At 31.9% G+C, this 15,647-nt stretch overlaps 1 protein-coding gene across 1 annotated transcript in view; it reads left to right on the top strand.

The window, feature by feature from the left end:
- The window catches only part of Mmp2 (Matrix metalloproteinase 2), a 124,741-nt gene that overhangs the window by 103,775 nt on the left and 5,319 nt on the right, over positions 1–15,647 (top strand). Inside the window, exon 3 of the mRNA XM_017902215.1 lies at positions 13,357–13,847. Within this exon, the coding sequence (XP_017757704.1) occupies positions 13,357–13,847 (491 nt within the window). The remainder of the gene's footprint in view (positions 1–13,356; positions 13,848–15,647) is intronic.

The raw sequence follows: 15,647 nt of genomic DNA, 5'->3' as shown, positions 1-15,647 counted from the left end.
TAGAGAATTTGAGTTGAATTCGAACGATTCGAATTAAACTGGACTTGAAAAGACTTGAAAGAAAAAAAGTAATTCGATATTTTTCGAAACGTTCGCTTTTTTCAAACCAGTCAATTTTTTCGAATTTTCGAATCGGTTAAAAATTCATATTATGTTCCAAATCGAAATGTTTGAAACGATATAATCCGTGTAATAAAGTTTGAAAGTAAATTTATAGCATGTATTATAAATATGGATCTTGATGGCGCTAGTGAGTTATGTGCAAAATCGCCTTAAAACTATCAGAAGGGGGAAAAATGAATAAAAAATATTGAAACTTTTTATTTTTTAATTAATGTTTTATTGACTAATATCGTATATTGCTTTCGAATATTTATATGGTTCATTAATGGTGCGTGTTTATTTAATTTTATTAAATATTGAATTTATAAATGCATTGCGTTTATTAAATGCATTGTGCATACTATATATAGTGTACAATTATTTTCTGGTTTTAATGACATAATTTTGAATTTGTCTTTTTAAGTGGATATTGCTTTTTTTATTGCCTCTTTTATAAGTTGCTACAGCCTTACGATATTACACAATATACCGATATATGAAATTCACTTTTCCGTGCCAGCTCTTTGACTTCAATCTGCCGATGAAGCGCGGGCGTTAAAAATTCATTAGCATGAAAAAGAGTGTCGCTTAACTGTGAATGACTTCGTCACTCGTTCTTGAATTAAGAGAGTAATCCATTGAACCGGAAACCAAAAAGTGGTATGTCGAGTATTACTTTTTAAGTGGAATTTATTACTCGTAATAGAACAAAATCAAGAAATTAAAAATTCCTTTTTCATATTATTAATTTTAGGAAATTTTTAAACAACAAGAAAGAAATATTATTCGATGAAAGTTTAACCCTTTGTACTCGGCGATCTTTTCGTTTCAGAAACATAGTGATTCAAAGACTTCCTGCCATAAAGTCGACGATATTTTCAAAACGGAAAATAAGAAGTGCAAATTAACAATAAGACGTAGAATTATTTTACCTCGATATTTCACGCGTCGTTGGGCAATTTTAAATTCGAGATATTAATTAATAACGATCTTTAGAATTCGATTAAATGGCGACTGAGAATCGCCTTTTGAGTGCAAAGGGTTAATAACATATTGAATTTTTTCATAGAGTGAATGACATAAGCTGATGCATTATGCAGCAGAATACCCTGTTTTATATTTAAAAGAATACATCGTGTTATTGGTTTTCAAAAATCAAAAATATTTCTTTTCGTATTATTTTGTTCATTTATAATATTTATTTTTAACCAAACATTTTTTTTTCAATCCATTTCATTATATTCGTAAATATAAAAACAAACTATAATTTTTTTGTGTTTAATTATTGTTTCTAATTGCACTATTTATAATTACTTACATTTACTCAACTGTATTAAAATAACACGCAGATTTCGATACTATTATTGACAATCATTAAAGTAAGATAAAAAGTATTGTAGCTACTCTATGCGTGCGTCACGTGTGCGTGTGCATATGTGTGTATTCCCCTCTCTAATAAATGAGCAGATAGACGACTCGATGAGTACGTAAAAATAAATTTAACTTTACGGTTCCAAAACTCGAATATTAATTCTACAATTATCAAAAAGGTTCGTTCGATTTTAAACATTTTTTTATTCTACTTTGCATTTATTTTTTTAATCGCAATAACGATTATAGAATAATAAATGATAAACGAAGTAAATTCCTTTTTGTCTTTATTAAAAAACTTTACATAAATTTCATTTTTATGAAGTCGAGGTTTCAATAATAAAATTATCAACCATTTCACATGAGAAATATTTGTTAATCAACGATACAAGAGATACAATTTAAAACGGATAGGAATTTTCAAATGATTTATGGTACTTGCTATGCATAGGGATTACCATAAAATTTTATAAAATATATAGATAGTATCTAGTGTAAAGTTAATTATGGCTATGTTTTCTATATTACTCATCGCGGGAAAAGATGTTTATTTTTAATCAAAAAATGTAAAAATTTATATTCAATCGCGTTTAATCCTATATGGTTCCATATTATTCTGATCCCCATATTTTATCTCTTTTCCTATTTCTTTATTTTAATATATAAATTTTTCGTATTTTAATATGTATAACAAACTTCTTTGCTTTAACTTAATTTATTAAAAATTTACCAATGTTGTTATTAAGTTAAATTATGAAAGATAGCATTCTGACTCTGAATCCATTCAGAATTTTCTTAACAACGGTCTTCATTTATCTAAAAAAAAATCATGAAAAGATCTGAAAGAATTATGAAACGTTAACAAATATTTTGTTAATGTCGTTAACAAGTATTGCAAATAATTGAAAAATACTTTGCTAGTAGATGCTTCAAAATACTGCTAATAAAAATGAAAAATATTGCTAATAAATATCAACAAATACTTTCATAGTTAGAATGATATTGAAAACCATAATAATATTTCTAAAAACATTGTTAATAAAAAATATTCCTAAAATATTTCCGATAAATATTAACAAATATTTTATTAATAATATCAACGAATATTTCTCTCAAAAATATCCAAGAAAACTACTTCGTTACACCATATATTACAAAAATAGAGAAACATAAAATTGTTCATGACTCATCCATTCATCAAAATACGATCTAAAAAATAAAATAATTTTCCCAACACTCTCACTGGCTTAGAAAAAAGAATTTTTTGAAAAGTATCCAAAAAAACAAAAAAGAAAAAATTCGACTTCTTCATCGAATATGAAGAAGATAAGAAAAATGGAAATATAATTTTACGTACGAAATCGAGAAATCGAGAACTTTCTTGGAAGCTAAGCTTTCGCGAGCGAGAAGTCAGTGGCAATAAACGTTATGCATAATACATCGCGGCATGCAAAGTATATATCATGCGCAACCCAGCGCTATCTGCATTATTGCATTATTCAGGAACGGCGTGTGTCCCAGAATCGAATGATAATTAATATTCGCGAGGGAGCTACCAATTAGCGAACGGAATCTGCACGCGGCTGCGGCCAGAACAGACAGAGAAGCTGCAGGAACGAATAAACAGACAGAGAACGAAAACGCCACGCTTACCCACTACCGAATCTAATATCATCTCTTTAACCACCGATGCGATTACAATGACAGTCCTCGATAATTACCTGCCCCCGATTTCCGGCACTCTTTTCGTTCCTGTACCGACCGCTGGAGATATTTGCCTACGTGGCGCTAGTGTATATAATAACTAGGTTTAGTACCACTGAGACTACTGACCAGTAACGTGTTTCTTAAATATAATACATTTGGGTAGTACTTGAAGTATATAAGTAATATACTTACAGTATAGCTACATAAGTAATATACACAATATAATAATAATATAAGTAATAATAATTCGAACGTCAATTTTGACATCGTCAATTTGAAACTAGTTTTAACCCTTTACACTCGAGAGGCACCTCTCAGTCACCATTTAATCAGATTCTAAAGATGGATGTTGATTAATATATCAAATTTACAATTAGCCAACGATGCGTGGAATATCGAAGTAAAATAATTCTACGTCTTAATTTGCATATGATCTCTTATTTACCGTTTTAGAAATATCGTCGACCTTATAGTAGAAAGTCTTCGAATTACTATTTTTCTGTAACGAAAAATTCGCCGAGTGCAAAGAATTAAACGTCCTAGGATCCATTCCAAAGAATATTTAATAATCCTCACACATAGTAACAAATTAAACTATTGGGGATTGTATATCGTCAATAGGTCGACCGCAATTGGCGACGGTTAATGACGAACAAAATTACTTGAGGAACTTGTGTTTTTAGTGGACTGTATATTTTGTAATTGTTCCGGTTAACTCTTCTGAACTCTTCGAATGTTATTTGCTGACTGACTGGTACTGACTTAACTAACTTGTGCGATGCACGATCTTTCGGAGCCCATGGTTTCCAAAGGGAAATCGGTTTTCCCATTGGTGGTTGACAGGACCGAGGGTGGGCCCTCGGTCCGCGAATCAGATGCCCCCAAAGAAGGGAGGACCGTCTTCCGCGACCAGGTCTGCCGGTGGAGGAAGCCTCTCCCTCAAAGGGGGTTGCTGGTGGGCCACCCGCACATTCGTGATCCTTCCTGAAGGACCCGTTACTTTATGGCTCCGAAAGTCGCGACATCGCACATGGCCTGGTCCCTTTCTTTGCAGGCCTATTGTCAGCCAAATCCTAAGTGCTGTTGCCTGCTTTCTAACATTAATGGCTAAAGAAAGCCTCGTGTCCGGTGACCCGAGGGAAATAAAGAATTGTTTGAAAATGCATTGAAAATGAAGATAGAAAGGACACGGAACTTGAACTAAAACAGCAATTAGAATCTGGCTGCCAGAAGACCCTAACGATCTTCTGGGTCTATTCTAATCAAGGGCTGAACAAAATACCGGCACGACATTCCAAAGCTTAACAGGGATAATTATAGTAATATTAATTTAATTTCGAATCTCTTGTTCTTTACTTGTACGAATTATAGAATTTTCGTTTTCTATGGAATAAAATATGATATACCCAGTTATGCGTATATGATCGCAAATCAACTTGATCAAAGTTAGTTATAATTATTATGTAAAAAGGAGTGTTTTCTGGTGATTAAAATTAATTAATTAACGTCTTCGAAGATGCAAGTTGTTAATGGTCTTGTTTAATAAAATTATGATACACGAATATGTATTTATCGTACATTGATATTTAATTATTGAATTATTTCAGTATTAAATTATTCGATAATTATGTTCCTAACGCACAATTCATTGTCCTTTTATTTTAAGAAAACTGTATCTGAAATTTGTATGACATCTCATAATATAATAATTAAAACTGGAAATGTCCATCTGTCAGAAATATGTAAGAAGATACGCTTTTTCGCTCGGAACGAAAATCCAAGAGAATTTCTCTGCAAAAGCGTAGGGAAGAAACAAAGCCGTTGTATAAGCATGAAACATTTTATCTATTGGGATTATGGGTTTATAATTGTAAAACAACTACGATATATATATCCTCTTTTAAATTCTTTTAATCAAGAAAGGTTTGTATAATTTTATTGCAAATAAAATATGTATATGGCAGTTAATTAAAATTAAATAATTTCGCAATGCAGTTTCTCATGGTTGAATCATAACGTAAAAGGGTAAATTATGACAGAAATTTTCTAAAAATATCGATATCGAAATATATAAATAATATATTTTCATAATACATTAACAACGACTATTTGAAAATATTCTAGGACTGTTCGTCGTAATTTTGATCGTTGAGTAATTATAATGTAATTTCTCTTGCTTTTACAAATTTCAATTGGAGTTATGACTTAGGAGTTACGAGTTAAGAGTTATGGAGTTATGGGTTAAGACGAATTATGTTATAATTATTATATATTATTACTCAAGAAAGGTATATCTTTGTATGCTTCTCTAGTGCGAATGACCGACTCGTGAGAGAGTTTTGGGGGGGTACATGACGCAGTTCGCCTAAACCAAAAATTCTTATCTATTATATAAAAACTCGTTTTCAGAATTTAGGTCTTATAAACTATTTATTCACACCTTATATCCTAGATAGATTTTTCAATATAACTAAACTTATTTTTTCAATATTATCGACAACACATTAAACTGCACTTACTATAGAACTGTTGATTACAATTAACGATAATTGATTTTAATTGATTAATTAGTAATCTCTTGCTGGATATTCGAATTCTGTAAAAAGAAAAATAATTGTAATTTTTTAAAATAGAATAAAAATCTAAAATATTTTACATAATATTCTTCCTAAATCTTTCTTAATTCTTTCAAAAGTACTATTTTTCTTTACTACAAAAGCTACTATACGCATTTTAATATTTTGGCCGGGAATTTCAATAAGAAAATTAGTTTCTTATTAGGTAAACGTTTTCAAGGTTATTTCAGGGTCAACGTTTATTTTATCGTAAATTTATATTTTTTATTTTCGAATTTTATTATACATGAAAGACGCACGTAATTTTTCTAAAATATTTTCTTATAGAATGTCTGCTCTTTAAAGATATTTACGGAAACATTCCGAATTTATGTTTAAAAAAATTCAACGAGGCGAAAAGAAATTAATTATAGATTTTTTAATAATTTTTAAAAATAATCATTACATTGTATGCTACATTTGATACCGAACAGCTTTAACTCAAATCATTTTTTCATGCAACAAGTGGCAAAGTTAAATGATTCACCCCGTATATGTAACGTATATTTATATTCGATTCAAACTAACCTAACGGAGTCCATGTTTGAATTCATTTTAATCGGGAAAATCTTTGCAGTCATTTGCGATTCTTTTTATCGGGAGAAAATAAAAATTATTTTCTCATTTCTGTCGACCAATTTTTTCTCGTCGTTTTCGTTCATTATGTTTATCGTATCGACCTGACCCGAATTTGAAAAACGACGATTCCTTGCTTCCAGTATTTCCGTTAGCGGAAGGAGATGCTGCAGTCCAGGTTAACGGGTCCTTTTCGATAACGATGTCGATATTAACGAGGTATTATTGTATAGCATAAAAGCTTTCATATCGATAGCCTTTCTCTTTTTTGTTCCTTTGCAAAGGTTTCATAAAGGATCGTTATTTTTTGGTTATCTGCATTGAAACGTTAAATTTTAATGTATTATATATACATCAAAAAATTTTATATGTAGGGTGTCCCGTTTAATTTGGTACAACGAGGAACCTCATAAACGAGTTATTTAAAAAAATTAAGCGACTCATATTTTTTAGTACTTTAGTTCATCTTTTAGTATTTACTATTTTTTGTTTTTTATTGTTGAAAGTACTAAAAAAAAAAAACAGATTGCTTTCTTTATAACAGCTGTCTATAGAATTTTTCGTTACGTCAACTTAAATGGAACACCCTATATATAATATATATATCAAATAATTTTATATATAATTAAAATAAAAATAAAATAAAATAAAATAAAATAAAATAAATTAATATAAAAATAAAATAAAAACGACCTTCTTGTGATATATAATATAATATATAATATATTGTATTACATATATACTGTAGTATAATATACAGTGTGTCTCAGCTAAATTGTCTCATCTAGATGTCTACTTTATATTTTGCTATATGGGAAAGGTCCTCAGGGCAAAGTTGTACTGTTTTACTGGTTGCATATATTTATGGAAAAAATTTTTTCTTTATACATGGGAAGAATTTCAAGGTCATTGATACCTTTTTTAATATCACATACTTTTGTTTTTTATCCTTATAAATCATAGAAAAGAAAATTCAAGAACCGTAATAACGTCGTTGAATTTTTGTTTCTATCATTGTAGTATGCCTTTGTACCTTTGTAGATGTTCAACATTCTGAGCATGTACAATAAAATCAAATAAGTTGCTCCGTTTCTGTATCCTTTAAATGTCAACTCGGTTTTCTATTCCCAAAGACACCTTAAGGTCATAGTATCAAAACACATTGAATTCGTCTTAATATCGACTATAACATCGCACTATAAAAAATAAATATCAACGTGCAAGGAAATGTCGATGTACTTGAAAAAACCATTAATATGACCTTGACAGAGAAATACCACTTTGTCATTTTTTCCAAACTCTTATAATAACGAAAATAACGTAAATGTTCAATTTAAATTAACCACCCTGTACGTTTAGTATTTGAGTATTTTTGAAAACTCTCAACGATATAATAAAATATAACGAAAAAATTACGAAGTATTACGATATAACGTTAAATAATAACAGATATAAAAGAAAAAGAAAACATGATAGTTTTGTAAGAAATGCAACGCCACTTTTAAAAAACGAATTTTTTTTAATCGTTTATTTTAATTGGGTCACCAGTTATGTCCGCGCAGAAGTATGTCAACGATTTGCTTCTGGCTTAAATGAAAACTTTTTAATTACAGTTCTGAACATCTGTTGTAATACTAACTTCCATAATAACTAAAAATTTTGATTTAAAATGTGTCATAAGGCATGTTCCATGAATACGTTTTATTTAAAAAATCATCTCGAGGTTATAAACGTCCTTTATTATTTAAAAAAACCAGAATAAATTTTTTTCAATATACAGATTTTTTAAGAGTTTTGCTCGATGGGTTAATCAAAATAATTTGTTACAAAAATTATATTAATTGAGAAATTCAATTGGCACTCTCATGATTTGCTACCTGTCCTTTTTACTGTTCTGTAATACTCGATATGTGTTACACATACTAACACTAGAAATACCGATGTGTCCCAGCAATGATAGTACATCCGATAAGGAGATGATTCTACATGTAGAAACGAATCGAAAAGGAAGAATAAAATTTTTTCATTCGAAGCTTCGTTTTCGAGAAAATCAACTTTATATATTCATCGAGTACACATGCACTTAGCTATGGCTTAGATGTATAGATCATCGATACATCATATTCAGCGGTGCAATCGAGGAGAATGTGATTCTACATGAAAAAACAAGTCGATGAAAAAGAATGAAATTTTTTCAGTTGAAGCTTCGTTGTCGAGAAAATCGATTTTGAATATCCTTCGGGTGCGCTGGTATACTGATGGTCAATCCGCCTTAGCCAAAGTTAAGTACACGCACACTCAGTGAATATTCAAAGTCGGTTTTCTCGAAAACAAAGCTTTGAATCAAAAAATTTTATTCTTCCTTTTCGATTTGTTTTTTCATGTAGAATCATCCATCCCTTTCTAGATTACACCACCGATATTCGTGTATTAATGAACTATTATTATATAATCCATATAATCCATAACTAAGTGCACGAACACTCGGTGAATATTCAATGTCGATTTTCTAGAAAACGAAATTTCGAATATAAAAATTTTATATTTATTATATACCTGGTCCACTGAAGTTGAAAATCTAAATTATTTCCACTGCTATTGAAAATTTAAAATGATAAGTAAAGGGTGTTTAAAATAGTTTCAAGCTGTATATTCAATAATTAAAAAACAGCATTATTTTATTAGAAATGAAAAATTATGTGGCAAATTATTTCCTTTAATAAATTAGAAATTTCTTTCTGAAAATCAACGTTTATTTCATAAGAAGTCAAATGACCCCCCATGGTAAGAATAGGTAGGTGCAAAGTACCGGTACGTTTAGTGTTAAGATCCTTCTAAAGGACATTTCAAGGTCACTAACATTTTTTTACATTTTGCTACCTATCTTTAATAATATGATGTTGCAATCAACAAGACAATATTTCATAATAATCTTTCTCTCGTACCTTCGATAACAACAAATATAATTTACATGTTCAATTTAAATAAAACATACTGTATATATATTATATATGTAAATCCAACATCATATATATTATACAAATATATTACAATAAATACAAGTAGCTCTTCTACAACACGGCATCCTATAAGACGATTCATAAATTGCGGGAACCCTCCTACAACACGGCATCCTATAACACGGTTTCGCTCTAACATAGAACGATAATAAGATAAGAAAATTGCAAAAACTTTTGTACAACACTGTACTTCTACATGTACAGTGACGACGAAGAAATTTATTAAATTAAAATTGCATTATATTAAAATAATATTTTTGTTTTTTTTTTTTTGTTTTGTGTTGTACATACATTTATATTTTTAATAAAAATTAAGTTGTTTATGTAGAATTAGCCTTTTGCATTCGAGAGGTTTTTGCACTCGAGAGGTGCCTCTCAGTCGCCATTTAATCAGATTCTAAAGATGGATGTTAATTAATATATCAAATTTACAATTACCCGATGTGTGGAATATCGAAGCAAAATAATTTTAATTTAAATAATTTTAATTAGTTTTAATTTGCATACGACTTCTGATTTGCCGTTTTAAAAATATCGTCGACTTTATGGCAGAAAGTCTTCGAATTACATTTTTCTGTGAAGAAAAAATCGCCGAGTGCAAAGGGTTAAGAAAAGAATTTGTTTTTAGTAAGTTTTCGAAACGTAAATTCTCTTTTTGTACTGGTTCTAGATCTCATATAACAGGATTTCACATAACACAACATTTTCTAGGAACCTATCTACCGTGTTATAGGAGGGTTACCTGTATATATAATATTCGTATATAATTGATATTACATTATATTTCATTGTTATGATTTCTTGAAATTACGGAGAGTTTATTGTAATTCGCAGGAAACTAATCGTATACAGTTATATAGTGAACAGTATATAAAATTTATTATTAGTGAAATGTACACTTATGGAAATACAAACAAAGGATGTAGGTAACCGCAAGGGTTGTAACGACTTATGTGCTCTATACTGCTTCGGGTTTAGAACAGAGCAATTCCAGAAAACGGAAAGCCTTTTAAACTCAAATCCGGCAGACAACCCCTCGACAACATAATAGCCAAGGCCTTTGAGACCCAAAAATTGCTACTGGCCTGCAACGTCTAGCGCGCCTGGCAACTTCGTTGCAACGCCTCTACCAACATTCGTTATATTATTATATTTTATTTATTACATTATATATTATATTTAATATTAAGATTAGTGCAATAAATATCACCCTAGCCGCATATCATCGCTGAGTCACAATTATGAAAGGTCTTGGCGATATTTTAAATATATATAATAATAAATGATATAAATAAAAATATAAATAAGGTTTCGGATATTTTATTTCTACAATTTCTGGAAATATATAGCTTTTCATAAAATAAATGCTCACTATTTGTATATTGTCACTAGGTTAATCTTGTTTGGCGACGATTCGTGACGGAAGACGGGCTCTGAGGAAATTCCGTATATCTTTGAATATTTAGTGGACTGTATATTTCTTCTTATTATTATGTATGCTAGACACAGCGTCTTAATATTGAGGGAGCGTGTATATTGTTCGACAGTAGATTTGATTCTAAGTACTCTGCGTTGCTGAAAAGAAGTCATCTCGTTCGGTTGCGGGGCAAGAGGGGTATTCCACTAGTACCCCCTACACTCTCGTTAGTAATACTCACTCTTCTATGACATTCCCAAAACTACTATTTCCAAGTTCAGCAACGTGATACGTTAACATAGGTGTAAGATATCCGCGAAAGAAATGTTATCTCAGAGTTAGCTTACAATGAATTGGAAGCACTACTACGCCAGGCAATAAACGAAACGACACCAAATGATTGGAAAAGATTTTGTAAACATATAGAAACACTGGAACACGAATATTGGACGAAAGATGGAATAATAGAAGACGAAACTGAAGACTTAGAATTGGAAATACAAAACAGTGAGTCGGATAAGGAATCAGATAACAATAGCTCAAAGATTTATAAAGTAAAGAAGTACAAAAGTAATAATAATTAACATCATTTATGAAAATTGATTTAAAATTTAAGATGTATTTTTTATGATAAATTAATTATATAATTGCATCATACTAGGTAACCGTTTAAAAAAATCTTACGATACAACATAAATATAAAAGATATGCGTATAGTACATCACGTTTGCTGCATAAGGCAATGAAAAATTAATCAAGATGCTAATTAGTAATTAGTAATTGCAAATAATCGTGTGTTCATCGGAAGAATCTGAAGTTAATATACTTTTTGGGATGAGTCTACGCTCTTGCATCTATTTCTTGCGTCTGTCTCACTTTGTCTCGTTGCTTTCTTCGCTTTCTTTGTCACATGATGTTCTATGACCGGGCTAATAGGAAGGGATCAGTTCTATCAATAAGGGAAGCGTTTTAATCTACTTCTGCCATGATTTTAGAATGGTTGGGTTGGTGGGGATTCGATCCTACAAGTTTCTCAGATGACTTCTTTTCAGCAGAGTATGTTCTGCAAGATTTGATACTGTTTTAGAATGGTTGGGTTGGTGGGGATTCGATCCTACAAGTTTCTCAGATGACTTCTTTTCAGCAACGCAGAGTATGTTCTGCAAGACTTGATACTGTTTCTATACCGCGTACTACAAGGTCTAGCGTTTGTAAGAACCCTTGATAGGGCTACGTATTTTTCTGTTAGTTGATATGAATAATGAAATTACCGATTTTGAGATGCAAGGGTAAGGGATACAAAGAGTTTTCGTGAAAACGAGATGAATTATTGCCCCTCGCGCTTGGTACTTGGCATATATGGTGACCAAGCGTCGATGTGCTTCATGTTTCACTTAAGGTATGAGGTCGGCAATTTGATATTTCCCAATGCGAATAATATACCGCCGAAACGGTATTTCAAGGACTTACATCAGCTAAGAGGTTTTGTACGAAAGAACATTTTATCGAAGGAAATTTATTTATGCAATCGAAAAACGTATAAGCAACTTTTAATTTACGTTTTCTCTTATTCTGAATTATATTTAAGAAAACTTCTCCAGAGATAACGTAATTCGATTTTATACAAATTGTGTCTGGTATTAAGGGCGCAGCCGATTGGCGTCTCCTGCTTCAAGGGCAATGCCGTGAAAGACACGATAAATTGATTTGATCGTAAAATATGGAATAAATTTTTCTCCTTTCGGCCTGCAGTATTGCAGTCGAAGTCAGAACTGAACCATCTTCACAGGACAACGGTCCTTTATGTTACTACATAAGTTTCCAACAAGATACCGACTTATCTTGCCTTTCATTCCAGTCATATCGACCTGTGCAAATCAGTTCCAACTGCTCATGTATATTCATTAATCAAGTTATGGCATCATTTATCGAATATTTTACTACCTTAATGACTTATTCCTCTCGTATTCGTTATTTCGTTATATGCTTATTATTACCGAAAAAATCGGTAATTACATTAATTATATTATTTATAAAATTACAGCTTGCTAAGTCTTAATATCCAAAAATTTTTAATATAATGATTTAAAGTGACTGTAATGATTATATCTTTTAACGCTTTTCTTTTTAACCTTTCCATGCGAAAGATGAGTGATCCTACGAGATTTTATTTTTTGGAAATAAAGAGATTTCTTACACGCTCCTATACGGTGAATCCAAATCTGGGAGCAAAAATTGCTCGTCGCAATTTAAAAAATAATTAAGTAAAAACTATCGATTTTCGCTATATGTTTCCAAAAATATTCCAAAGACGGTAATTTTTTTCCAACGTTCTTACTACCTGTATCGCATAATACTAACCTTCCCCTGTAAAGCAAAATTTGATTTACAATTGTACGATTTTTGTTTGCCGAGATACACCGCTTTGAAGTTAGCAAAGAAGCATCGAAAACCGTGGAGTACGCTATCATTTTGCCCCGCGCAGTATTTCTTCATCCCTGTATTATATGGGACTACTATATTAATTGAACACGCGATCGTGTTACAGGTGCACCCGAAGAAAGGCTTTGGGCGAATCTACCAGGTGGTCCAGCGCCTCCGGAACGACCTACAACGCCTCGAACAACTACGACAAGCGTTGGGACGACCTACAGACCATGGAGAACACGACCAACCAGGCCGAATCACTATCCAAACGACGACCGGCCTCGACGCCCTGATCACTACCCTCAAAAGCCGGATTACAGAACGGAGAGGCCGGAGAGGCCGATGAGGCCGGAAAGGCCGGAGGATCGACCTCAGAGGCCTCACAAGCCTCACAAACACCACACGACCTCTACTACCACCACCACCACTACCACCACTACCACCACTACCACCACCACCACCACCACCACCACCATGAGGACACCGATCACGCAAAGGCCAAGGCATCGATGGACACCACCGACACCCAGAAACGACAAACCGGATAAGTGTGATACCAGCTACGATGCCATCAGCATTATTCGCAGGGAAACTTTTGTCTTCAAAGGACGAGTAAGTGTCAAATGTATCGCGATGCATAGCAGATGAAGGTATACAGGGTGGGACTTTTGAACGGGAACTACGCGAAGTCGTGCAAGTGCTGAAATCTTATTAGAACAAAATTATGGTAGTTATGTAAATTAGAATGCACCACGTCGATTTCGAGGAATTTTTTACACGTTTTTGAAATGTACATTTCGAACGACTTATTTGATACATGCTACCCCTATAGAATCTTAGTTTCTTTCGAATCAGGGAGATTTAACGATAACTTCCATTTGAATTGAAATTAATTTTTACTTAATGATTTTTTCCCCAAAAAATTTTGAAAATAACTGTTATTATAAATGGTTGCTTTAAATTCATTTTCCAAAAGAACATTGGTAGGTTCATGTTGCAAACTTGCTCTTCGCGGTCAGTAAAACACGATGCGGGCGTAATGAGCTTGACCTTGGAAAAGCCGGTCAAGGACAAATGTGCGCCAAACTTTTTTAACGAGTTTCTGCCGATTCAAAATGTAGAATTACAGTGCAAATGTATACACGTTTTGTGTCTATATACACGTAACTGGGATGCATTAGTATGCGCTTATCATTTATCTACTCTTTAGAGAGACAGGAACAATAATTGAATTTAAAAAATTTGAGCATCGATAATTTATTTGGAAGATTATTCGAAATATCGATTTCTGCAACGTACCAAAAAAATCATCGAAATTCGTGAAATGTATCGTAATCTACATAATTTCCAAAATTATTTTATCATCGCATATGTCCTTCAAAGTAACGCGAATTTTACCTAAAAAATTTTTTTATGTGACACATATATTCACGATAAATAGCGCAGATATTTACGTTCTTGTTTAAATCCGCCACCCTGTATATACATCGGCTCACGAAAGTATTCGGACCCTGTACATACTTTAAGGGCGAACTCTAATTAAAAAATTCTAATTTTAATGAAAATATGTGTGTACGTGAAACAAAACGTGCCAGAATTCTTTTTATTTGCGAATATTACTTTACGTAGTTAAAATTATTACTCAAGGTTAAGTCCGATCTCTATTTTTTAAATGTAACTGTATAATAATGTGAGGTGGAGCAAACCTTTTTAAATGCAAAATGTTTAATTGCTTGCGCTTTATCACCCTGTAGTAAAAATTTCGGCCTGTCACATCCCGTTTGAGAAACGAGAAAATTGTTAAAACTTTAATCGTTGATTTTACCTTCTGAAAGTCATTTCTCAAAAAATTACTCCGTGTATAATTCGGTTATTCTTTACGTTTACCCAAATTTACGTTAAAATCAGAATTTTGAGGTTAGAAAATTCTTTCGAAAAGTCATTTCTCAAAAACTTACTCCGTGTATAATTCGGTTATTCTTTACGTTTACCCAAATTTACGTTAAAATCAGAATTTTGAGGTTAGAAAATTCTTTCGAAATGTAGCGTTCAAACACTTTCGCGAGCCACTGTATATAGTGTGGTAAGAAGATTTAATAATATTCAACAAGAACTCCTATTCTTAGTTATATTTTAAGCTTGATGGTATAAAATAAACGAGGGCTCAAAGGACGACACTTTTCCGTGCCGTGCTGCACTGTCCACCGTACTGCACACATAACAGAAAATCTCGAGCCCCCATTTTATACCATCAAGAAATTTAAAAGATAACTAAGAATAGGAGTTCTTGTTAAATATTATTTACTTCTCTTACCATGATAGTTTTAATTCCCTTTTTGTGGCATTAAGAAATACAATTATTTTTAAACAGAGTAGAGTAGCCTTCGAGAGACCGTGTCGCACTATTAACGA

Source organism: Eufriesea mexicana, unplaced genomic scaffold, assembly GCF_001483705.2.
Source record: "Eufriesea mexicana isolate 0111107269 unplaced genomic scaffold, ASM148370v2 scaffold1809, whole genome shotgun sequence".
In the NCBI taxonomy this organism is placed as follows: Eukaryota; Metazoa; Arthropoda; class Insecta; order Hymenoptera; family Apidae; genus Eufriesea; species Eufriesea mexicana.
The sequence above is the reverse complement of the archived record's forward strand: the minus strand, read 5'-3'. Positions and strand labels throughout refer to the sequence as shown.